The sequence below is a fragment of the Neofelis nebulosa genome, chromosome 7 (genome assembly GCF_028018385.1).
Source record: "Neofelis nebulosa isolate mNeoNeb1 chromosome 7, mNeoNeb1.pri, whole genome shotgun sequence".
Lineage (NCBI taxonomy): Eukaryota > Metazoa > Chordata > Mammalia > Carnivora > Felidae > Neofelis > Neofelis nebulosa.
Window position 1 is genome coordinate 89158137 of NC_080788.1, and position 23995 is coordinate 89182131.

General features: G+C 34.9%; 1 protein-coding gene across 14 annotated transcripts in view; it reads left to right on the plus strand.

The window, feature by feature from the left end:
• The window catches only part of MIA2 (MIA SH3 domain ER export factor 2), a 109691-nt gene that overhangs the window by 81168 nt on the left and 4528 nt on the right, over nucleotides 1–23995 (plus strand). For 9 of the 14 annotated variants that reach the window (XM_058738899.1, XM_058738900.1, XM_058738901.1 and 6 more), the window contains 5 exons: nucleotides 758–825; nucleotides 2412–2494; nucleotides 4131–4259; nucleotides 8110–8268; nucleotides 20636–20758. In XM_058738899.1, coding sequence (XP_058594882.1) covers nucleotides 758–825; nucleotides 2412–2494; nucleotides 4131–4259; nucleotides 8110–8268; nucleotides 20636–20758 — 562 coding nt within the window. The remainder of the gene's footprint in view (nucleotides 1–757; nucleotides 826–2411; nucleotides 2495–4130; nucleotides 4260–8109; nucleotides 8269–20635; nucleotides 20759–23995) is intronic. The other 5 variants (XM_058738902.1, XM_058738903.1, XM_058738913.1 and 2 more) reach the window with 1 other exon arrangement.

Genomic DNA, 23995 nt, shown 5'->3' on the forward strand with positions numbered 1-23995 from the left:
TGCCTGGGCGGGAGAGGGGCAGAGAGAGAGGGAGAGAGAATCCTGAGTAGGTGTTGTGATGTCAGCACAGAGCCCGATGCAGGGTTGCATCTCACACACTGTGAGATCATGACCAGAGCCGAAATCAAGAGTCAGATAGATGCTTAACCAACTGAGCCACCCAGGCACCCCAAATCTTTTATTAAATAAAAGTATTACTAAACCAGTGTAAAAGCTTATGGGAATGGGAATATGATCTTAACAAACAGACTGCATGCTTTGGGTATATTCAGCGATTTAAAAAAATGGCCTGTACAGGCATGTTGTGAAACTGTTTTAGATCTTTATGGTTTCACAGAATTATAGTGATTTCTCTCCAGAGTTGGTTATCTGCTTTTATAGCCAGAGTACCTGTGCATAATGATTCTGAGTCTCCATTCCCATCACCCTAAGCTTGGGTCCTCTTACGTTGCTTCTGTCATGTTATTTGGATATTGACAGCACCAAATAGTGCTAATTCTTGCCTTCACATCTAGATAACCGCATTTATTGGCAAGTACATGATCAAACTCCAGCCTTAGACTCATGTCTTTTGGTTATAGGAAACTCATTTCCTTTAAAAAAAATTCTGTAAGTTAAAAATTTTTTACATCGAGTTTACTGAAATGCATTCTAATGTGTTGTGATATGTGTGAATGCTTATCTTCCATTTTACATTGGTATAAGTGTTATTTTAAAAACGTATTTAAAAAAATGAAAATGTATTGTTTTCCTTAAGTTGGCAGCTCGGACTGCTGAAAGAAATCTTAATGATTTAAGGAAAGAAAATGCTCACAGTAGACAAAAGTAAGTATCTTAGTGGGAACACTTTAAGCTTTAGTTATTACTTTATTTTTAGTTGTATTTTATTTATTATATAATATTTTTGTAGGGACAAACAAACTTGCAGTGAATCCAACATATCTAGTGGTGAAATATTTATTAGTTTTATTATAAGGTACTAGATTTTTTGTTTGAAACATTTGTCTTGGGTTACTTTAAGAGAAGTAAATTGTTTACATGTTCTTCTGTAAAAAGCATAACTTAAAAAAATTTTTTTTCATGTGTATTTATTTGAGAGAGAGAGAGCGCATGTGAGCAGGGGCAGGCAGAGAGAGAGAGAGAGGGAGAGAGAGAGAGAGAGAGAGAAAGAGAGAGAAAGAAAGAATCCCAAGCAGCAGTGCAGAGCCCAACACCGTGCTCAATCTCACCAACTATGAGATCGTGACCTCAGCTGAAATCAGGAGTTGGCGGCTTAACGAACTGAGCCACCCAGGCACCGCCCCGCCACCCCAGTTTTTTTTTTTTTTTTTTTTTTAAACTAGAGTAGGAAGAAGGCAATTACAAGGGATGGAAAGAGAAAAGATAGATCTCTGATGTGGTAATTCTCAGAGTACTGGCATCTTTTAGTAGATATGGGTAGAATCCATTTTTATTATTTCTTTCATTCTCTGGTTTTATTATATTGGGCGACATTGCCATGCAATAATAAAATGAAAGAATAAAAGCTTACAATGTATGATGGAAAGGAAGAATAAATGCTTTTCTAGGAGCAAACATCTCTTCCCAGGTGTTCTAATTTCTTGCCAGAATGTACCATTAACATTATTCCATGATTCCATTATTCTTTTTGCTTGTCTTTTCTCCTTTGAAATTAAAACTGCATGATTAAATGTTCTATGTCAGATCTTATGATCAAGAACTAGAAATAAGATTCTTTTAAAATGTCACAGTTTTAAGATAAAAGGTTTAGGAATAAAATAGTAGGATGAGTTCACTGGATTCCTATTTTGTGTTGTGATTAGAATCATTTGGGTAACATTACAATGGAAAGCAGGTGAGATGCAGAGGTAGGAACCCTGTGTTTTAATCCTGTTACTTTAATTTTGAATAAATCATGTAAACTTTTAGCTCAGTTTCCTTACTTGTAAACTGATACATTAGAACTGGTTGACCTTGGAAAGCCCTGCTATTTCTAAAATTTGGATTCTGTGTAATAGTATTCACTGAAGTCTAGTTGTCTAGTTTTGAACACAGAACAAAACAAAGTGATTTCAAACCTCAATAAAATGTCACTATCACTAGGCAGAAAGAACCCTGTTACCTGTTATGGAAAGGTGTTTTGGTCAGAATATTTATTTATTTATTTATTTTGTTTTCTTTCTTAATTTTAATTACAGTGTAGTTAATACACAGTGTTATATTTCAGGTGTATGATTTAGTGATTCAACAATTCCATTTATTACTGGTCAGAATAATTTTAAAAGATTTGTTTCTTCTGTGTAAATATTGAGATAGTGAAGAGATCCTTGTATTTGGAAGAGGCATTTTTCTTGAAATGTGGGTGCTTTTCTTAGATGAGTAACTTAGAGATGTTTGTTCTTTATTTGCAGATTAACTGAAACAGAGTTTAAATTTGAACTTTTAGAAAAAGATCCTTATGCACTTGATGTTCCAAATACAGCATTTGGCAGAGGTAGTCTTTTTTTTTTTTTAAACCCTCATTTAAAATACATATATATGTATATATTGCACATATCTTTTATATTAGTGTAAATTAATACTATTTTTTATAAATATTTTAGATTTTGGAGCCAGGATTCTAATCTGAGTTCTATCATAATCTCCCAAGTTTCTGAGTTTTGTTACCCTGGGAATAATGTAAATAATTGCTGCCTTTATTTCTTAGTGGGCTTTTGTAAGATGATGTATATTTAGCACATTGAGCTCTTTGAAAAGCAAAGTGAAAGGCATGTAGTAAGGTACTCAATATTTCTTGGGAGAATGAGTAAGGAGTTCTTAAAGGGAATAACATTGTGACTGTTTATATATCCACTACTCATTGGGATTTGCTTGAATTATAAAAACAAGATTTAAAACAGATGTTTTTAATTACTTAAAAGTATCAATTAAGAAGGTGGGAAAACATTAATAATCGGAGATTTGATTGCTTTAATTACTTCCAAGAGAGGACCAGGTCTTTGGAAGATGTATTTAATATTTTTGTCTATTCATTAATGAGTTAGCATCTTTTATGATCTCATACTGTTCCAAGTAGTTTAAATTTTTCAAAATAATTTTTGGTTGAATTGGAATTAAGCATCTAAGGCAGGGAAAATAAACCTAACTTTATATAGGTGGAATCCCATTTTAATAACCATTTCAAAGTTATAAAAATCACTTTTGAGAGTCTAATTTCATTAAAATGAAAATCTGTTTTTACATTACAAAATAACAGGTTATTAATTTCAAATAGTAACAAAGGTTGGAGTGGGGGGCAATTATACAGAAGGAATTCTTGACTGAACGTAATGCAGAAGTCTCGTAAAGATTAAATAATGCTTTGATTGTTTGTTGTAATTGCATTTGACCGTTATATAAGCTACATAATAAAATTTAACATATTTAAAAAGTATTATTTTGGTGGTATTTAAGTTCGCTTTCTGATGTTGATTTTAGATCTTTGGAAGCATAATCATTACTTGGGAGTGGTGAAGTTTGTAAAATGATAGGGCTCCTGGTTATATGGTTTAGAAAGTGATTTATTTGATAAATAAGTATATGTAAACTGAATTTTCAGTGGTAATGAATCAAAAGTTGTTTCTGATGCTTCAGAGGATTTTGCATTTCTATTTTGAAAAATCTGAGCTTCACCCAAATAATTCATGGCTCAACATGGCCTAGCCTATCTGGCCCTAATTTCAACTGAGCCCTTCCATATTACAACTTTTATCAGCTGAAATGTCTGGAAGCATACTGCCATTAAAAGCAAAACCAAACAAACTTCATGGCCCCCAAATCCTCTCATAGTTCTAAAATATCACCAGTATCCTTTGCTTAATATTATATGGTTACTTAAGTGTATTATTACCAAGAGAATAATATTTTTCTTGACTACAGTGTCCACTTGGTAGACAGACTTTAAACCACAGGGTTCCATATTTAATTCTATACCGTATTAATAAAACCCAGAGCATGCTAAGTGTTTAGGATGTGGATTAAACTTAAATTGACAATAGGGTGACTTGATGGAAATTGTTGAAATGGGATTCTAATCTATAGTGTAGCTAACTGAAACTATGAATTTAAATATGCTGTTTTAATTATTCCAGAGCATTCCCCATATGGTCCCTCACCATTGGGTCGACCTTCATCTGAAACGAGAGCTTTTCTCTCCCCTCCAACTTTGTTGGAGGGTCCACTCAGACTCTCACCTTTGCTTCCAGGGGGAGGAGGAAGAGGTATATTGTTTAAACATCTTTATTACTCTAGATTTCTTCCTTACTTTATATTTTCATCTCAACTTATCTTTAAAATGATCTTTAAAATAAATCTTTGGAAAATACAGGCATTCCTTGCACTTATTGTGGGTTATTTTTGTTTGGAAAAGGAGCTCTATGACATGTAATTTTAATATATTTTTCTCTTAGAAACAGGTATAGTAGGTTATGTTTTGGTCAAGCCCTTAATCTTTTTAGATCATTTGACTTCTTAAAAACTATATATTATACTACATAATACAACACTTTATAAAGAATACATGAAATATGATAACAATATAACCTAGCATAAAATTGTATTTTAACAAAACATTATTAAAATGTAGAATTTCTAAAATCTTTTTTTACTTCATTATCATGATCTTTTTATTTTAGAAAATCAGAAAGTAAAAGAAAGAACCTTCTTTTTAGAGTGGAGTAATACAGAAGTACTATCTTGAGTACTTCTCAAGAAGAGTTTTGATGGGAGCCTTAAGGGAGACGGAAATGATTTGTTTAATACTTTGAGAAACTGACCCAAGATTGCTTTGTTACCCTGTATGGGGTTTTGCAAATTTTAGCAGCTACTTCAAGCCTATGCATTAGCTCTTGGTCTTTCTCCATTTACTTCATCAGCGCTCATCCTGGCGTTACCTGTGTACCTGGAGTTTTCCTGTTTTGATTTCTCACCTCACTTTGTCAAGTTGCTTTAAAATTTTCCCTTGAATTGTGGCAAAATTAAAAGGTAAACAGTGCTGTTCATTCCCAAGTCAAAAGTCTTAGGTTTTTAGCCCCAAATCTGTGTTGTATAAGAGCTAATAACATTCTTCATCAGTATTGTGTCTCTATTCCCCCCCCCCCCTTTTTTTTTTTTCAACGTTTTTTATTTATTTTTGGGACAGAGAGAGACAGAGCATGAACGGGGGAGGGGCAGAGAGAGAGGGAGAAACAGAATCGGAAACAGGCTCCAGGCTCCGAGCCATCAGCCCAGAGCCTGACGCGGGGCTCGAACCCACGGACCGCGAGATCGTGACCTGGCTGAAGTCGGATGCTTAACCGACTGCGCCACCCAGGCGCCCCAATTCCCCCCTTTTTATCAGTGAATCTAGCATGTTGAGTCTGAGGTAGGAACAGAAAGTAATGAGACTAAATAAAAACACCAAACTAAATCCAACTTCTCACAGCTCATATACTCAAATGGATACTACTTACCAAAAATAGTCTCTCAGGGATGCTGTCCTGTTCTTTTGAAACTGCCATTATTTTAAATATTTTTGGAGCTCTTTCTTTGGGATTCCCTTCAAAGAATGAGAAAATAAAATTTCTATGGGTTATGGGATATTCTCCCTTTGCCCATTTCCTATTTACGTCTTTGTATCCTCAGTTTGGTATACTTCCCATTGGTCCCTCCCACTTCCCAGTCCCACTGCTGATTGGACCCACAGCCTGGGGATATTTCAGAGAGAACTTTTGCTTGTGTTGGCTTTGAACTGAAAACTCCTAGGGAAAGAGTGAGTTGCAGACTGACACTTGGAGCCCTGGGAGACCTTTCCTTTGAGCATTTGAGGAAGGAGACTAATTTTGAAATTCACATGTGTGCCCTCAAATCCATTTTCCCCCTGTTTTTTTGACCTATATTAAGAAATATATTTTATATCATGTCACATTACATGCCAACATAAATGTAATAGAAGCCATTTACATGAAGTAGTATTACCCTTACAATTTTTGACGCTTTCTGGTATTTTGTGTTCATTTCTGTTCCATTTCATTTAAAAAAGTTGCTCATTAAGACTAATTTCATGCACCATGATGGTTTGCAGCCAGCAATCTGAGAAACAGTTCCCTAGAAATAAAGGTATAATTGGCTAAATTGCAAATGTGAATCACTAGAAGTTGAATGACATAAGTCAAGGATTGCTTGTAGTCAATTGGATATATGTAATAAGTAAGAATTACCTTTGATTTCTCCTCTCCTATTTAAATTACTTTCCTCTCCTTTTTATTACTTTTGAGAAATGATGTGTTTAGATTATTTGCAAGGGTGTTTTACTGTTTGTTAGAAGAGCTACAGAAGTTTTAGGTAAGTTATTAGTAGGTCTTAAAAGAGTTGCTTTGGAGTAAAAGTTACTATGACTCACTGAAGAAGGGTGAATAGTGCCCTTTTCCTTCCTTTTATTATCTTTTTAAATTTGAAAGTTTGAATGAGATATATGTTTGAATCAGATGGAACATAAGGAAAATAATTTTTTAGAGTAAATTTCATGTAACTTTTAGTCTGAATGAAAATTTTAACCTTTAGCATTTTTAAGTTTGTAATTTTTTCCCTGGTAGTCGGTTGGTTGGCCTGTATTTTGGTCTTCTGAAAGGAAGCAATCAAGAGAAGGTCTTTGAATGTCTTCTTTAAAGATCTGTGCTTCACACTAGATGAACTCAGCCTAATTGATGCACATTTTTTTTCCAGTTTAATTTTCTGCTTTCCTAGCCTTTTTCTTCTAATGACCTTATTAGAAGGATGAACAAGCTGGAAAGAAAGATTTGGGGAATATACAACTATGAGGAAAAGAGATAGCTGACTTACTTTCAGAATATAAAAGTCAGTTTACCTCCTGACTGTACAAAAGAGAGCAGATAAAATTTTTTTTAAAGATTATTATGTATTTTTTAAAAAAGATTCTTATATTGATTTGTACAAGTTACCAAGAAAAGTTGAATTAGTTTTAGTCTCTTAAAGGTGAACTGTGGAGACATTTTAGAAAGATTTCTATTAAATTTTTAAAAAAAATCTATTCCTTAGAAGGTTAAAAAGAAAAAAGCTTTTGTTTTCTGGGCAATATAGTTTTGAGAAGACCGCATTCCCCCCTCAGTGACAGATAAATGAAGTACTAACATATTTTGTTATTTAATGTTAAAAAAATTTTTGTATTTGTTTTTTCCATTTTAATTGAATATGTGATATTAATTGAGGTACTGTGTTTTTTGTGGTCATAAGAAGGGAACTTTATAATGATGGTCTTTCTTTATAAATATAAGCATGCCAGATTTCCTTACCCAAATGAGTGTTACCTTGTTCAAAGTATTTATTCCAACAGTGCTGTTGTTTTTGAAACTTTTGTTTTAGACTTGCCTTCAGAGTTGTGAGCTCTTTTTGAAGGTGAATTTGATATTCAGAAATTGCTAAAAGCCCTTTAAAGCCAAATTTATCTGGTGGGTATAAAGTTTGTAATCAGACTGGTTAAAATCATTTTCGGACAGAAGTAGAATCCTGTTTCAGCATTGAGATGCGATTTCTTGAGTGTCTCTTAAGTTAATCCAAGTACATTTCTAAAAGTTGTTCTAAAAATACTTTGAATAGTTGTAGAATTATTGAAATAGGTATATAACCTCTAAGATGACTGTGTTAAAAGAATCATGCTCTTTTTGACTATTGGCATATTAGTGTAAGCAACAAAAACCTCATAATTATTTTATTCCATCTGATATAGAGGTCTTTACTTTGTAATTCACTTCATACTTTTATTTTTCAGAGTTAGTATTTATAATTTATAATTTAGCCACTGATTTTCTATGTAAATGATGATGGTGGTAACATTTATAAATGACTTTTATAGGCAATTATTTGTTTATACACATGGCAAGATTATTTTTTCCTCATTGTCCTAGTCTTTGTCCTAGGCTTTGGTAGGATGGAATTACAGTCTAATATGTCTTAGGGAAACTTCGTTGGAATCTGATTGTTTTCACTTTTTAAAAGCTGCCTGGATTTCATTTGATGATAGGTCTTATAATACTTTTTTAGATAAAACAGAATTGTAATTTTTTCTTTAATTAGGCTCAAGAGGCCCAGGGAATCCTCTGGACCATCAGAATACCAATGAAAGAGGAGAATCAAGCTGTGATAGGTTAACTGATGCCCATAGAGCACCTTCTGACACTGGGTCCCTTTCACCTCCATGGGAGCAGGATCGTAGGATGATGATCCCTCCATCAGGTATGGAGAGAGTGTAATTATTTATATTTCAAAGGTAAGCAGTATATGAAACACAGAAGAATGGAAGAAAAGAGGAGTACATGTATGTCCTGTTTTAAGAAAAACTGATACATATTGGAAAACAATAATAAAACAAATTTCTAACCATAATAATTAGGGGTAATTGTTCATGTTACAGAAAGCTGCTTTGTTTCCCTCCCAACCCTCTCATGGAATATCTTTATTATTTTTATTGCTCATAAAAGTAATACATGTTTATTTTAGAAAGTCCAAACAATGAAGAAATGTGTAATTAGGAAAGTGAAAAAAATCTCCCTCATCATCTTAGCATGCTTTTCCAGGTATTTAGTTTTATATATTTTAGGGATTTTTTTTTTTTTTTTTGGTATATGTTCATAAACATAAATAGAAAAATTCCCTCATCACTTCTGTGCAATGACACTATTCACCTTCTTGTAATTGTCTTTCTTCATTAAACAGTATACCTTAGATTAACTGCTAAAATAAATATATTTACCGGAAGAGTCACAGCAGAATATCCTGAAGGAAGGCAATAACTACTATTCTTTTAATAGCTCTTACTCTCCCAACGAATGTATTTAAAATTTTTTAGTTTGCTAAACTTTTATTTATGCAGTGTTTCAGGGACACCTCTTATGTGAAGTGAGCTATGCCTGCTTTGTATAAATTAAAAAAAAACATACTACTTCAGATTCCTTCCTGAGGAGTTGGAGAGAGTAAGAATATCATGGTAAAATAACTTTAATTCCAAGAATCAGCTCTTGCTGTAGTAGTAGTGTGTATATGTTCTAAGAAATGGTGGCTCCCACGGAGCCTGAGTGGCTCAGTTGATTGGGTGTCTGATTCTTGAGTTAGGCTCGGGTCATGATCCCAGGGTTGTAGGATCAAGCCCCATGTCAGGCTCTGCTCTGAGTGTGGAACCTTCTTAAGACTCTCTCTCTCTCTCTCTCTCTCTCTCTCTCTCTTTCTCTCTCTCCCTCTCTCTCTCCCTCTACCTCTTTCCCCTGCTTGCACACTCTGTCTCTCAAAAAAAAAAGAATCTTTTAGGGGAGTGGCATAGAACATCTTTCAAAGATTATTTCTTGACTTTAACATTCACTAAAAAGTTTTGCTATGATAAAAATAAAGATAATAAACTACAGCCCCTTTCTCTAAGAACTTGATTGCAAGATTTTGGTGGATTATCATATCTCTACATCTGTATAGAGAACTTTCCTTTGAGAATTTACAAGCTATTAATACCAAGAATCCCTGGCACATGCGCTAACTCTCCAAGTAAAATCTGGTGTAGTGGTTTTCAAAGTTGGCTTACCTTCCAGAAGTAGCCTAAGAAACTTCAGGGAAAATGCAGATATATCTGGGTCCCCCTTCAGATCAGACCTTTGGAACATGAACTTTGGAGGTAAGGCCTATATTTCTAAAATACTCCCTTGGAGGTTCTGAGGAATAGCTAAATCTAAAAACCACTAATCCATATAAAACCATTGCCCTTATTATATGGAAAGAGCACGCAGTCCTCCAAGAGATTAGTTGGCAGTCTTAGGTTAAAGTACCTAGGTAGATAGCTGAGACTAGAACTCAGTATTGACTTTGTTATTGTTCATTCATAAAATTAGAAAATTTTTTACATGTCCTTTAAAAATTGCCTGAAGCCTATAATTTTAGACTTTTGGTATTATCTCATAGATCCCTAAGTCTCTTTTAATTTTGTTTCCAGTTTTTTTTCTCTTCTTTTGAAAGTTGAATAATTTCTATTGATCTGTCTTTAAGTTTACTGACTCTTCTCTCTGTCATCTCCATTCTATTAATATTTTTTAATTAAAAAAAATTTATTTTTTTTTATTTTGCTATTAATATATATTAAACCTATCCAGGAAAAGTTTTACTTTATTTTATTTTATTTAAAAAAATTTTTTAACGTTTATTTCTGAGAGAGAGAGAGCGAGCGCGCGCGAGAGAGCATGAGTGGGGGAGGGGCAGAGAGAGAGGGAGACACAGAATCCGAAGCCGGCTCCAGGCTCTGAGCTGTCAGCACAGAGCTTGACGCGGGGCTCGAATTCATGAACTGTGAGATCATGACCTGAGCTGATGTTGGAGGCTTAACCGACTGAGCCATCCAAATGCCCTGTGGAAAAGTTTTATTTTAGATATTGTATTTTTCAGTTGTAGAATTTTCATTTTTTTAATACTTTTACTGTCTGCTGAGATTTCTTATCTTTTTATTCATTGTAAGCATTTTTTAAATGTCATGAGCATAATTTTATAGTAGCTGCTTTGAAGACAAATGATCATTCTGACATGAGGGTCATCTTTTTAGTTTAAAAAACACTCATGTTAAAAAATGGCAACTGGAATAACTGAATTTCTGAGGAATATAGATTCTGTAGTTATCTGATATTTTCTATAATGTAGTCCTATGAAGCATGCTTTGTAAATTTCATATATTTCCTTAACATGTTAGAACTTGGCAAGAATTAAAAAAATTTTTTTTGATTTAAGACAAGTAAGCAGAAATATAAAAGATTCTATAATTCTAAGGAATCATTTGTTTTTGTACTGTTAAATACTTTGAAGAGGGGATATGGGGAGCAAATAGAAACAAAAAAAACGACTTAAGCCCTAACGTATTACTAATTACATTGATTGTAAATTGTCTAACATCAGCAGTTAAAAGACAAATTGGTAGAATGAGTTAAAAAACAAACCATGACTCAACTATTTGCTGAGTACAAAACTCATTCAAATATAGTAGTATAAGTAGATAGGTTGAAAGTAAAAGGATGGGAAAAGGTAATACTATGCAAATATTAATCAGAAGACAGCAGGAATGGTTATTATTATCATCAGATAAAGTAAACTTAAAAGCAAAGAAAATTACCAGAGACAGAAAAACATCACATAATGATAAAAAGCATCAAGAAGACATAGCAAATGCAAATTTCTGTATAGCAAGCAAGAGAGCTACAAAATATGTGAAGTAAAAAGTGATAGAACTGAAAGAAGAAACGTAAATGTACCATTATAGTTGAAGGCTTCAGTATCTCTCTTTACAGTTGGTAGAACAACTAGACAATTTGGCAAGGATATACAAGAACTGAATAATACTGTTAACCAATAGGATCTAATCTACATTTATAGAATACACCACCCAATAGCAGCAGAATATACATGCTTTCCAAGCCCCAAAGGAACATTTCCTAAGATAAATCATATCCTGGGCCATGAAACAAACAAATTGAAAATAATTGAAATTATATACGGTATTCTGTGTTTACAGTGGAATCAAACTAGAAATAACTGTTGATGCATGAACAATTTGGATAAATTTCAAGGGCACTATGTTGAATGAAGACAATCTCTGAAGGTCAGCTACTGTATAATTACATATATATCACATTTTCGAACTGACAAAATGATAGAAATGGAAAACAGATTAGGGGTTTGCCATGGGTTAGAGATAGTAAGGGAAGGTGTGTGGATGAGACTATAAAGGGTAGCATGAGGGAGACCTTTCTGGTGATGGAATAGTTCAGTATCTTGAGTGTGGTGGTGATGACACACATGTACACATGTGATAAGTTGGCATGAACTATATACTTGCATTGTATTAGTGTTAGTTTCCTGGTTATTATATTGCACACTAGTTATGGAAGATTGGGGGAAATGGGCTAAAGGGTGTGTAGGACTTCTCTGTATTATTATTATTTTTTCCCTCTGTATTATTTTTGCAGCTTTCTGGGAATCCTTATTTTAAAATCAAAAGTAGGGGTGCCTGGGTGGCGCAGTCGGTTAAGCGTCCGACTTCAGCCAGGTCACGATCTCGCGGTCTGTGAGTTCGAGCCCCGCGTCAGGCTCTGGGCTGATGGCTCGGAGCCTGGAGCCTGTTTCCGATTCTGTGTCTCCCTCTCTCTCTGTCCCTCCCCCGTTCATGCTCTGTCTCTCTCTGTCCCAAAAATAAATAAATAAACGTTGAAAAAAAAAATTAAAATCAAAAGTAAAAATGAAATCCTTTTTATTGGATACAGTACATATACAGGAAGTGTAAGTATTCTTTAGCATATAACTTGGTGGTCTTTTCATAATTTGAGCACATTTGTATAACTAGCATTCAGATCAAGGCTGTTTTCAGTTCATTTTTCTTCATCTTAGGAACTTAGAAATCTTTTCAATTTTGCAGGAAAAAAATGTTATTGATGGATAATATAAATAAGTTAACATTCACATATCATATAATAATTCGATTAGAATTTTAACAAGAATATGTTCTAAAGAACTCACCCATTACAAGTTCATTTTTTGTTTTTGTTTTTTTTTAAAGCTTATTTATTTTGAGAGAGAGACAGAGAAAGAGGAAGAGAGTGCAGGAGCAGGAGAGGGGCAGAGAGAGAGGGAGAGAGAGAATCCCAAGCAGGCTCCACACTCTACTTGTGGGGCCTGTTCTGGGACCTGATGCAGGACTGGTGGTGGGGCTGGAGGCGGGCTTGACACAGGGCTTGACATGGGGCTTGGTCTCACGAACCATGAGATCATAACCTAAGCCGAAATCAAGAGTTGGATTGGATGCTTAACTGACTGAGCCACTCAGGTACCCCTGTAAGTTCTTAATAAATAAGAACTTATGCAACAGAAATTTAACCAATGTGACTTACTTGACTCAGTGCTTTGCTCCATAAGAAATGGAGCTTCATTCTTTGAGTCTCTCATTCTTGTTGCTGAAGTACAGGAGTAGAAAAGCAAAAACATGCTTTTTTAAATCTCTCTGAGTCAGAACAGCTAACATTTGATTGACCAAAGCAAGTCACATGACATAATTTAGAATCAGTGGGCAGGAAATATATTCTGCCTCTTGAAGACAAAGGTACAAGGATGGTGAAGAATTGAGATCATGAATGCAGTATATCAGAGGGATTATACTTTTACAATGTGTTTTCACTTGTATAACTATATGTAAAAAATGTATTTGTATACTATAATGTCTTAGATTTTAAAATTACTCTTTAAAATTTTTTTAAAATGTTTATTTTTGAGAGAGAGAGAAAGCAGAGTGTGAGCAGAGGCAGGAGGGGCAGAGAGAGAGAGATAGGGAGACATAGAACTCGAAGCAGGCTTCAGGCTCTGAGCTGTCAGCACAGAGCCCGACCTGGGGCTCAAACTCACAAACTGTGAGATCATGACCTGAGCTGAAGTCGGACGCTTAACCGACTGAGCCACCCAGGTGCCCCTAAAATTACTCTTTAGAAGAAAGAAGTAATGTATTTTTTTGGTTAGTTTTTCTAATAAATGGTTCCTAAGTAATTGCCTTGCTTTCTTTGCACTTGTTCTTTTTTTTTTTTTTTTTTTTTTTTTTTTTTTTTTACAAAACAGAGTAATAATTTAAGTGAGTTTTTAGAAAATCTTAAAATACTGTCTTTTAACTAACATTTAGCATTTACCATTATGTTTTAAGAGTCATGAATCTTAAAATATTCTTGTATCTTATATAAATTATGATTAGTGACATGTTTCAACAGTATTAGTAGCAAATAATTCAAATAAGAAAACTTATGCTGCTAGACTTTAAATGATACCTTTTTGACCATGAAGGAACAAATCTGCAGAAACCTTGGCTTTTAGCCTTTTAAATAATTCTTGCGAATTATACCACAAAGAAGTTACAGTTAATTTCTACTGCAGGTATTAATCAGAGTAATGATTTGTCATACATAAATGAATCTAGTAAGAATCCAACAAGAAAGGTATTACTTATGTCTAAGTTCATATAAATATTTTTGGTAGTATTTTAGCTGAGAAAAAAGTAAGAAAACCACAGATACTTTAATGAAACAAAGTTTTAGGTTTTTTTTTCATGTTTTTATTCCTTGGTTTTCTTGATCTCTCAGTGCTCCTTTTGATTTTAGTGCACTAATCTCAATATCCTTATACTCCTATAACTGGCCACACAGCCTCCTTTTCCATCAGGAAGAAGTAATAGAGAAGAATGAAGAATCTTAATTCTTTGCTAGAATAGACAGATGTAAATTAAAGGAGGATTATGTCACTTCCCCTCCTTTTTTAAAGCTTTAATATTTTTAGAGTTTCTGTTAAAAGAGCAAGAAGTATGTATGTAGCTTCTCTTATTTTTGTCATTGCTTATCTTTTACTAGTTTGGATAAGATATGTGAGGGGTAGCAAAGAGATTTAGCAGCTCTACCTTGATAGTATTATGAATTAAGTCTGGTCTTCAGCCTTGGATGTTTAAAAACATGCTTTATCTCTTGAAGAGCTGAATAAGATACATACAGCCAAATTGAGGATGATAGTTTTAAATTTTACCTTGAGAAACAAAAGCAGCATAAAGCCAACTTTAGATAGCATTAGAAGTGCAGGCATAGATTTTTACTTTACTGGCTCTAATTTGTAAACTTTTATGCAGATAATTGTTCTTCATGGTGAACATTCTTTTATACAAGATTCACTTGATGAAATAAGAGTTGGTCTTAAGTTAGGCCCATTTTGATCTTCTTTTTGAGATTTTGGAGTCTTCATATACTTAATAAGGTGTCCTAACAGCTTCAATGATGCTTTTATCCCCTTAGGGAATGGTATTTGCTTAAAAGTTGTTTCTACATTTTTGGGCTACCTCTTGTTTTGGAGTGTATATCTCCTGTATCACTATCACTTCTTGTAATGATCCTATATAAATTCTAATGATTCGTATTGGTTGTGTTTGGTAGACAGGTTACTGCTATACATGTGTAACTCTAAAAATCTTTAATTTTCCAATCTTTATGAAGAGAGTAGATTGAGGAGAGAGTAGGATGTGGGGAGAAATGTAGACGATGTTTTGAAAAATTTTGCTTTCTTTTTTTTTTTTAAATTTTTTTAATGTTTATCTTTATTTTTGAGACAGAGGACAGAGCATGAGCAGGGGAGAGGCAGAGAGAGAGGGAAACACAGAACTCGAAGCAGGCTCCAGGCTCTGAGCTGTCAGCTCAGAGCCCGACGCAGGGCTCGAACTCAACAACTGCGAGATCATGACCTGAGCTGAAGTTGGATGCTCAACTGACTGAGCCACCCAGGCGCACCAAAAAATTTTGCTTTCAATAAAAGCGAGAGATGAAATGGTAGCTGGGAGGGAGAGTTTTTCTTTTTTTTAAGATGGAAAATATTGCAACATTTATTTACTGATGGGAATAATGCAAGGTAGAAAGTGAAATTGATGATGTATGGGAGAGAGTATAATTATAAAAGTGAAACACTTGAGTGGTAAACAGAAAAGATGGGATCCAGAGTGTAAGTGAGAAATTAGATAGGAGCTAAGTCACTTTATTCATTTGAAAAAGAAGGAAGGCACAAGTAGGTACAGATGTAGAGACTGGGTAAGGGTGAGTGAAGCTGTCTAGTTCCATCAGTTCTTGGTGTGGCAAGATCATTAACTTGGGATGAGAGGAGGGAGTTGTCAGAGATTTGAAGAGAGAGAAAAAGATACACAATAGCCATTTAGTAGAGTGAAGGAACTCAAACTTCACTGGGGTGTAGTATGATTACAGGGCAGTGTTGAGTATCTATTTGAAATTTATGGTCACAAATTTGAATGAGACCAGTCACTATTATGCTTTAATATGGTTTATAAATATAAAAAGTTTAATTGCTCATGTAGTTACTTTGGATGCTTATTTTGCACCAGTTATTATGTTAAGTGCTTTTTATTGATTGTTCTAACACTCAGGAGTGTTACTCCTGTTTTATGGAAAAAGGAACAAAAACAAAGATAATGTAAAATCTTGCCTATTACCTTCTAAAATTGCATGTTGGGGCGCCTGGGTGGCGCAGTCGGTTAAGCGTCCGACTTCAGCCAGGTCACGATCCCGCGGTCCGTGAGTTCGAGCCCCGCGTCAGGCTCTGGGCTGATGGCTCGGAGCCTGGAGCCTGTTTCCCATTCTGTGTCTCCCTCTCTCTCTGCCCCTCCCCCGTTCATGCTCTGTCTCTCTCTGTCCCAAAAATAAATAAAAAACGTTGAAAAAAAAATTAAAAAAAAAAAAATTGCATGTTAATATTTGCTTCAGGTGTGTGTGTGTGTGTGTGAGTGTGTGTGTGTGTGAGAGAGAGAGAGAGAGAGAGAGAGAGAGAGAGAGAACATGTAAATAAAACATATAAAGAAAAAAATAGCACACTATATAAATGAGTTTATTCTACTTCCTTTCCTGGAGCCATTACTATCCTTCTTTCCCAGAGGTGACTACTCATGCATTTAGTGTGTGTAAACTTACAGACCATATATAATTAAAAAAAAAAGTCCTTTTCTATTTTATCAAGTTTTTTATCAACATTATGTTCTTGATTTCTTTCTATTTTAATATAAAGTTTATTACCTTAATTACTATATAGTATTTCTGTATATAAATATACCACAATGTATTTATCCAGTGTTCTTTGATGAGCATTTAGGGTGTTTCCAGTGTTTCGCTGTTAGTAACAATGCTGCAGTTAACACCCCTTGCATATATGTTATTTAGAGATGAGCTGAAGAAATGAAATTGCTGAGTAATAGGATAAGCATATTTTCCTTTCCTTTCCTTTCCTTTCCTTGCCTTTCCTTTCCTTTCCTTTCCTTTCCTTTCCTTTCCTTTCCTTTCCTTTCCTTTCCTTTCCTTTCTTTTCTTTGTTATTTTAGAGAGAGAGAGAGAGAGAGAGAGAGAGAGAGAGAGAGAGAGCATGAGCAGGAGAGAGGGAGGGAGAGAGAATCATTTTTTAAAATGTTTATTTATTTTAGAGAGAAAGAATGTGCTTGCACAAGCAGGGTAGGGGCAGAAAGAGAGAGGGAGAGAATCCCAAGCAGGCTCCATGCTCAGTGCAGAGGCTGTCGCAAGGCTTAATCCCAGAAACCATGGGATCATGACCTGAGCTGAAATCAAGAGTGGATTCTCAACTGACTGAGCCACCAAGGTGCCCTGTTTTTAGTGTTAATAGATGTTGCCATATTGCCCTCAAGAGTGGCTGTACATAAAGGATTTGAGAGTACTTATTTCTCCAATACTTGATATAAAACTTTTTGAATATTTCCAGCAATAGGAGTTAAAATTATTATCTCCTTTTTATTTGTAGTTCTTTGATTAGTGAGCTTGAACATCTTTTCATGTTTATTGGTCATTTGTATTACCTGTATTTATTTGCTGCAAATTGCCTGACTCATTTTATTTCCTGCTTGCTAGCAATTCTATTTATTTATTTATTTATTTATTTATTTATTTATTTATTTATTTATTTATTTATTTTTTTTGAGAGAGAGAGAGCATGTATGCAAGCAGGGGAGGAGCAGGGAGAAAGAGGATCCCAAACAGACTCCGTACTGACAGCAGAGAGCCTGATGCAGGGCTTGAACTCACCAACTGTGAGATCATGACCTGAGCTAAAGTCAGACGCTTAACTACTGAGCCACCCAGGACCCCATTCATAGGAATTCTTAGTACATTTTGGATACTAATCTTTTGTCTTTTGCAATACTCTATTGGTTTGTTATTACGCATGCTCTTGTTATACATAAGTTTCAAATTTTCTTATAGGTAAGTTAATCCATGTTTATTTTTATGGAATTTTTGTTTTGTTTAAGGCCTGTCCCTAGATCAAAATGATATTCTCTGTTTTCTTTCATTCAAAAATCATAAAATTTTGTTTTAATTTTTAAGTTTTCAATTTGGATTTGATTTCTGTTTTAGTGATTAGTGTGAGGAATTATTCCACTGAATAGACAGTTATTTTAATATTATATATTGGTTCATCAATTTGAGATATTACTTTTATCTTAAATGTCCATATTTGCATAGATCTATTTCTTAGACATTCTTTCTATACCATTGGTCTCTTTATTCCAGACTCATAACCTATCTGTATCAATGCTGCTATCATCTGCTTTCTGGAAATTTCACTTTTCATTCCATTTAAATTCCTTAATTATTAGGATAAACTATTTTTTTCATGTTGTGAGTGAAGATGTTTATTGTACTTGGTTATTAGGCAGTATTAAACCTAAAAAAATCCCAATCCTTTATCCATCTTTATGCTTCTCTTGTTAACCAACTTGATGTTTCTCTTATGTGATAGAACCCCAGATTATTAAAATAGGTACTGAGGGAACTATCACAGTCCAAGATTTGTTATGGAATGAAAAGAGATAAACAGCATTTTTATTTAACATAGATATCTTGGATTTTATTCAAATTCTTAGTTTATGAAACTGCTTCAGAATGCTGTGTACACTTATTGGCAGCCTTTATTCATTTTTTCCCCTGATCCTTTTCCTTCTCCCATTCTTTCTTCTTTATCATGTCTTCTTTTATAAGGGTGGTAAAAAAACAAAGGTAAGCAAGCAAGCAAGGAACTATGTCTTTATTTTCTCTATTTTAGTCTCATTGGTTATAGCTTTATCATATTGCATGTGTGTATGTGTTTGTGGGCGTGTTTATGTGTGTGTGTGTGTGTGTGTGTGTATTTGTGTTTGAGCATAATACGCTGCTTACTTGTTCATCTGTCCTTTTCTCTCAGGGCAAGCTTCACCTCCTTGGTAACAACACCATTTCTGATTCCTCCAATCAAAATTCATTAGGCTACCACTCATATAATTTGTATACCTCTTTATTAACACATTGACCACACTGTATTTATTTCTGTCACCATTAGACTATGAAAGCATGGACTGTATCAAAACCAGCTTTGTATCACTACTGCCACGTACACAATAGGTCTTGGTAGATTTAAGGAGTTAATTATATTGGCCAGTGGAGGGCAACATGGGTATATGATTTATAAAATAGTAAGCTTGTAGCAAAATTTTTTATTTCTGAGGTTGCTGATATTGTGGAGATGTAATTTAGAAGCAAAATAATGATATGGTATGGTATCTTGAGACTTGATTAAGAAAGAGCTGGGAAGTTTTCAGGTTTACCCATTTTTATCCCCTTGGCCAAATTCTGCCATTTAATCCCATGTTTGTGGTAGAAAGGGAAAACTCCTTTTATTTTTATTTTTTTAAATTTTTTTTAACGTTTATTTATTTTTGAGACAGAGAGAGACAGAGCATGAACGGGGGAGGGGCAGAGAGAGGGAGACACAGAATCTGAAACAGGCTCCAGGCTCTGAGCCATCAGCCCAGAGCCCGACGCGGGGCTCGAACTCACGGACCGCGAGATCGTGACCTGAGCTGAAGTCGGACGCTTAACCGACTGAGCCACCCAGGCGCCCCAGGGAAAACTCCTTTTAGATCTCATTGGTTATATTGGCCTTTCTTTTCACTGGGCTAATTCAGACTCATAGAGACAGCTTTTTGCTAAGATTCTGAAAGGAGGAGGAAATGAGCCTGAGACTGTCCAGATCTTTCTCTCCTAATGCACATCCTTTGACCCTTGGGAGCTCATTAAATATAATTCTATTAACTCTGGTTGATGCCAAGTGGTTTTCATGGCTTTGTGTGGGAGAGGTGTGTCAGTAAGGTCCCTTGTGGCTGAGTCAGATGAGGGGTGACCTATCCAACATTGTATGGAGTTCGCATTATGAATTGCTGCTTAGAATAGTCATGGAAGGCAATTTGCAGCTGTTTTTCCTTATCCATCTGGATAAGAGAGAGTCACATAATTCACCCCGTTTGACTTTCCTCTTATTTTTGGAGTTGGGCATATCATACCTAATGTATAGAAATCTGCCATTGCCTAGCCAAGATGAGATGGACTACTTATATTTTTTCAAGAATGAGGAGTTCTACAAGGACCCAGGAATGATCATTTTGTTATCATAAGTGACACCTGGGGGCAAAGCTGTAGAAGCACCTGAGTCAGAGTCTGTGCCCAGATTTGTGTCTGTCTAGGTGTCCTTAATGTGAGCATTGTGAACCTTCCATTCATCTATTGAGTGAGAGATCTTCCCCTTTCATTTTGGAGGGATGCTAAATTCCAAAATATTGAAGTTACTAAAAATTTCATCCTTGATGACCTCTGAATAATACTTCTTGCTTTGGTGACTATTTCTTTTATCATCGTCTATTCTGCTAAATTTCTTGATATGCTTACAACATACTCTCTTTTTTCTTTGTCAGTAGCGATCTTCTCAGTGATGTTTTTGATATTTTGATGTATTTACTTCCTTCACTGAACTGAAACTTTCAAAATCTAGAGTAGCATATTATAATTGTGTTTACTACAAAGGTAAAGTTATTGCCTTTAGTAAATAATTTTCCTAAAATTACTTACTATTGTATACCAAGAATATAGGTCAATTTTTAGGAAGCAAGAGAAATGTCTATATTCAATATATTAAACGTAAGTAAACTTGATTTATTTTTATATTGATGAAAATATTTTAAAAACTTATTTTCTAGGCGAACCATATCCTGATCCATCTCTTCCTCCACAAAGGCAAGACAGATTTTATTCTAATTCTGGTAGACTGTCTGGACCAGCAGAACTCAGAAGTTTTAATATGCCATCTTTGGATAAATTGGGTAAGAAATACTTTGTGTATGTGTATGTGTTTTTTAATAATGATGGCACACTAAAGAATTGGGAGCTGAAAAAAGGACTAGTAACTGCTACCTCTAATAGCTCTTTTTAAAAAAAAATTTTTTTTAATGTTTATTTATTTTTGAGAGAGAGAGAGAGAGAGACAGAACGAGTGGGGAAGGGTCAGAGAGAGAGGAAGACAGAGAATCTGAAGCAGGCTCCAGGCTCTGAGCTTTCAGCAGAGAGGCCGACATGGGGGCTCAAACTCATGAACCATGAGATCATGACCTGAGCTGAAGTCAGACACTCAATGGACTTAGCCACCCAGGTGCCCCTACCTCCAATAGCTCTAAATGCCAAAATCTTTCCTGAAAACTTTCTAGTTTTATGTTTCTTGATATATTGTTTGTACCCATGGCATCTGCATATATGTTAATGTTTGGTTTGGGCACTATTGTAATGGGTCTACTATATGTACCTCTGATGGCAAATTTTACTCTATTCCATGATTAATTATAAAAATTTTTCCAGTCCACTTACATGTATCCTGTTTTGTAATCAGGGAGGGTAAGCTAGTGTAAATGGATATGTGAAAATCCACCAGAAAAATAATTTGGATGCATGCTCTGTTGCTGGTTTAACCAGTTACCTTATTTAGTCATTTCTTACTTAGATAGATTTAACTAACATTTACTGAGTAACCTACTATTTGTCAGGCACTCTTTTTAAAAAAAAATTTTTTTTTAAAAAATATTTATTTATTTTTGAGAGAACACAAGCATGGGAGGGGCAGAGAGAGAAAGAGACACAGAATCCAAAGCAGGCTCCAGGCTCTGAGCTGTCAGCATAGAGCCTGACTCAGGGCTCGAACCCATGAACTGTGAGATCACGGCCTGAGCCAAAGTTGGTCACTCAACCACGTGAGCCACTCAGTCTCCCCAGGCACTCTTTTCTTTAAACCACCTCACAGCAAACCACTGAAGTCGGGAAATATATATATCCAGTGTATCAGTCAGAACTGTTTAACATTAAAAAAATGAAAAGTAAATAGAAAATTAAAATAAATTTATTGGTAGAAGGTTTCCTCAGCAAACGGAATTTTATTTATTGTAGAAAATCAATCTTTTGAATAATAAGCAAAGAAGCAGATGTATGGCCTGGAGTTTCTCTTATTAGTTATAATGAAATAAATTCTTTCTAACTCTTTGGATTTTGAGATTGTTTTCCCCCATTAATTCAAGCTTAATGGAGTGAAAGTATTATGTGATTAAATATTTGTTTTTAAACTAATGCTATTTAAGATTTTTTACATGTCCTTCTTTTGTTGTTATTGAATAATATCCCATTAATCAGATAATTTTTAAGTGACTACTATTTAGAAGGTGCCCTACATGATGTGGCAGATAATGTAATTATAATAAGATGTAGTTTCTGCTTGTAAGAAGCTAGTAATTAAACGCGGAGAAAGAAATATTTATCTTTAATTAATGCTGATCAGAATAGTACGTTCCATTAGAAAATATGCTGTGTTCACTGAGAGAACTCTCATGTAGTTGAAGGATCAAGGAAAACTCCATGAAGGAGGTAGCATTTGAGCTGCTTTTGAGGGAATTTGAAAAGTTGGTTGAGAGGTGGGGATCTGTGTCGGTAATGATGAACAGCATAAGTAAAAACAAAGAAAAGAGCTCAAGTCATTGATGAATAATGGTTATAAAACTGAGATATTAATCACTTGACAAAGTCTTATGAGGTTAAGTGAATTAATATGTGTTGAAGTACTTTGTAAATAGAAAAGTTCTGTATAAACTTTTGTAAAAGTTCTATAAATATATAATAATAAATATTATTATTGGTTTGTCAGTATATGTCACATGGAGAAGAATGATGAGAGTTCTGATTGAAACATATTAAAATCTGACTAGCACTAGTGCTCATAAACATTTGTTGAATGAAAGTGAATTATTTAATCTTCACAATGAACCTATGAAGTAGACGCTATTGTCTCATTTTATAGATGAACAAATCAAGTCTCAAAATGGTGCTCAGGTAGGAAGTATCAGAGGCAAGACTTGAACTCAAGCTTGTCTGTGTCCAGAGCCATGGTCTTGATCCCTATCCATTATTGAAATGAGATGGTAGTGGATCTAACTTTTGATGCACTAAATGTCTATAGAAAGCTTACCATTTGACAGGTGTTATGGTAGTTGCTGTATTTCAGTGGTGAATAGAGCTCAGCATTCCTTATAACTTGAGGTCTAGTAAAGACCTATATGGAGTTACACTACAGAGTAACAAAGTAATGAATACAAAATGCTATGGGACCATATGGGGCACTTACCAAGATGAGGTATTGGTGTTTCGAGTGTGGGATAGTTGGAATTTTCCTGGAGTACATTTAAGCTGAGAATTAAAGGTCCAGAATTAGTTGGATCAAAATAATGGCAATCATGTTCTAGGAGAAGAGAATAGCATCTTTAAAGATGCTGTGAAGAGTTAAGACGTCCTAATAAATTATGGCTGCCACATGGAGTGTGAGTCAGGGAATACTGAAACAAGTAGTAAAAAGGTTAAGCAGTGCATAGAGTTCTTATGGCCTTGCAAAGCTGGTCAAAATTTGGACCATATTCATAGGGTAATGGACCATATTAAAGGATTTAAAAATGACAATATCATCAGATCTGTATTTTAGAGAAATTACTGTCGTATTATGTGAATGGAGTGGAGGGAGCAGTCAAGATTGGAGGCAGGGTAGCTTTTTAGGAGACTGTGACAGGAATCTACATGGGTGAGGGTGGTGTTTTAGCAGAGGGGAGAGATAGATGTGAACAGACCTAGAGAAAATAGAATTAGGAGGATTTAGGATTGAAAGCATGTGGGATTGTGGGGGAGATGAGGAGTCTTGGCTGATGCCCAGGTTCCTGGCTGTGGCATCTGGGCCATTCATTGAAAAAGGAGCAGCAGCAAGTTTGACAAGAAAGAGTATAAGTTGCATTTTGAACTTAAAAAATTAGCAACACCTGTGATACACCTGTATGAATATTCAAATAGGCAGTTCAAGCTTTCCAGTCCTAGGGGAAATATCTAGATCTGAATTACATGTCTGGAAATCATTAGTAGTATATATCAAATTACAGCTGTAGGAGTGGATGGGATTTTTCAAAAGAGAATGAAAGAATAGGGCTGAGGTAGAAAGACCACCATTTAAGGATGTTAAGGATGTTAAGGTAGTGGAGCCCACC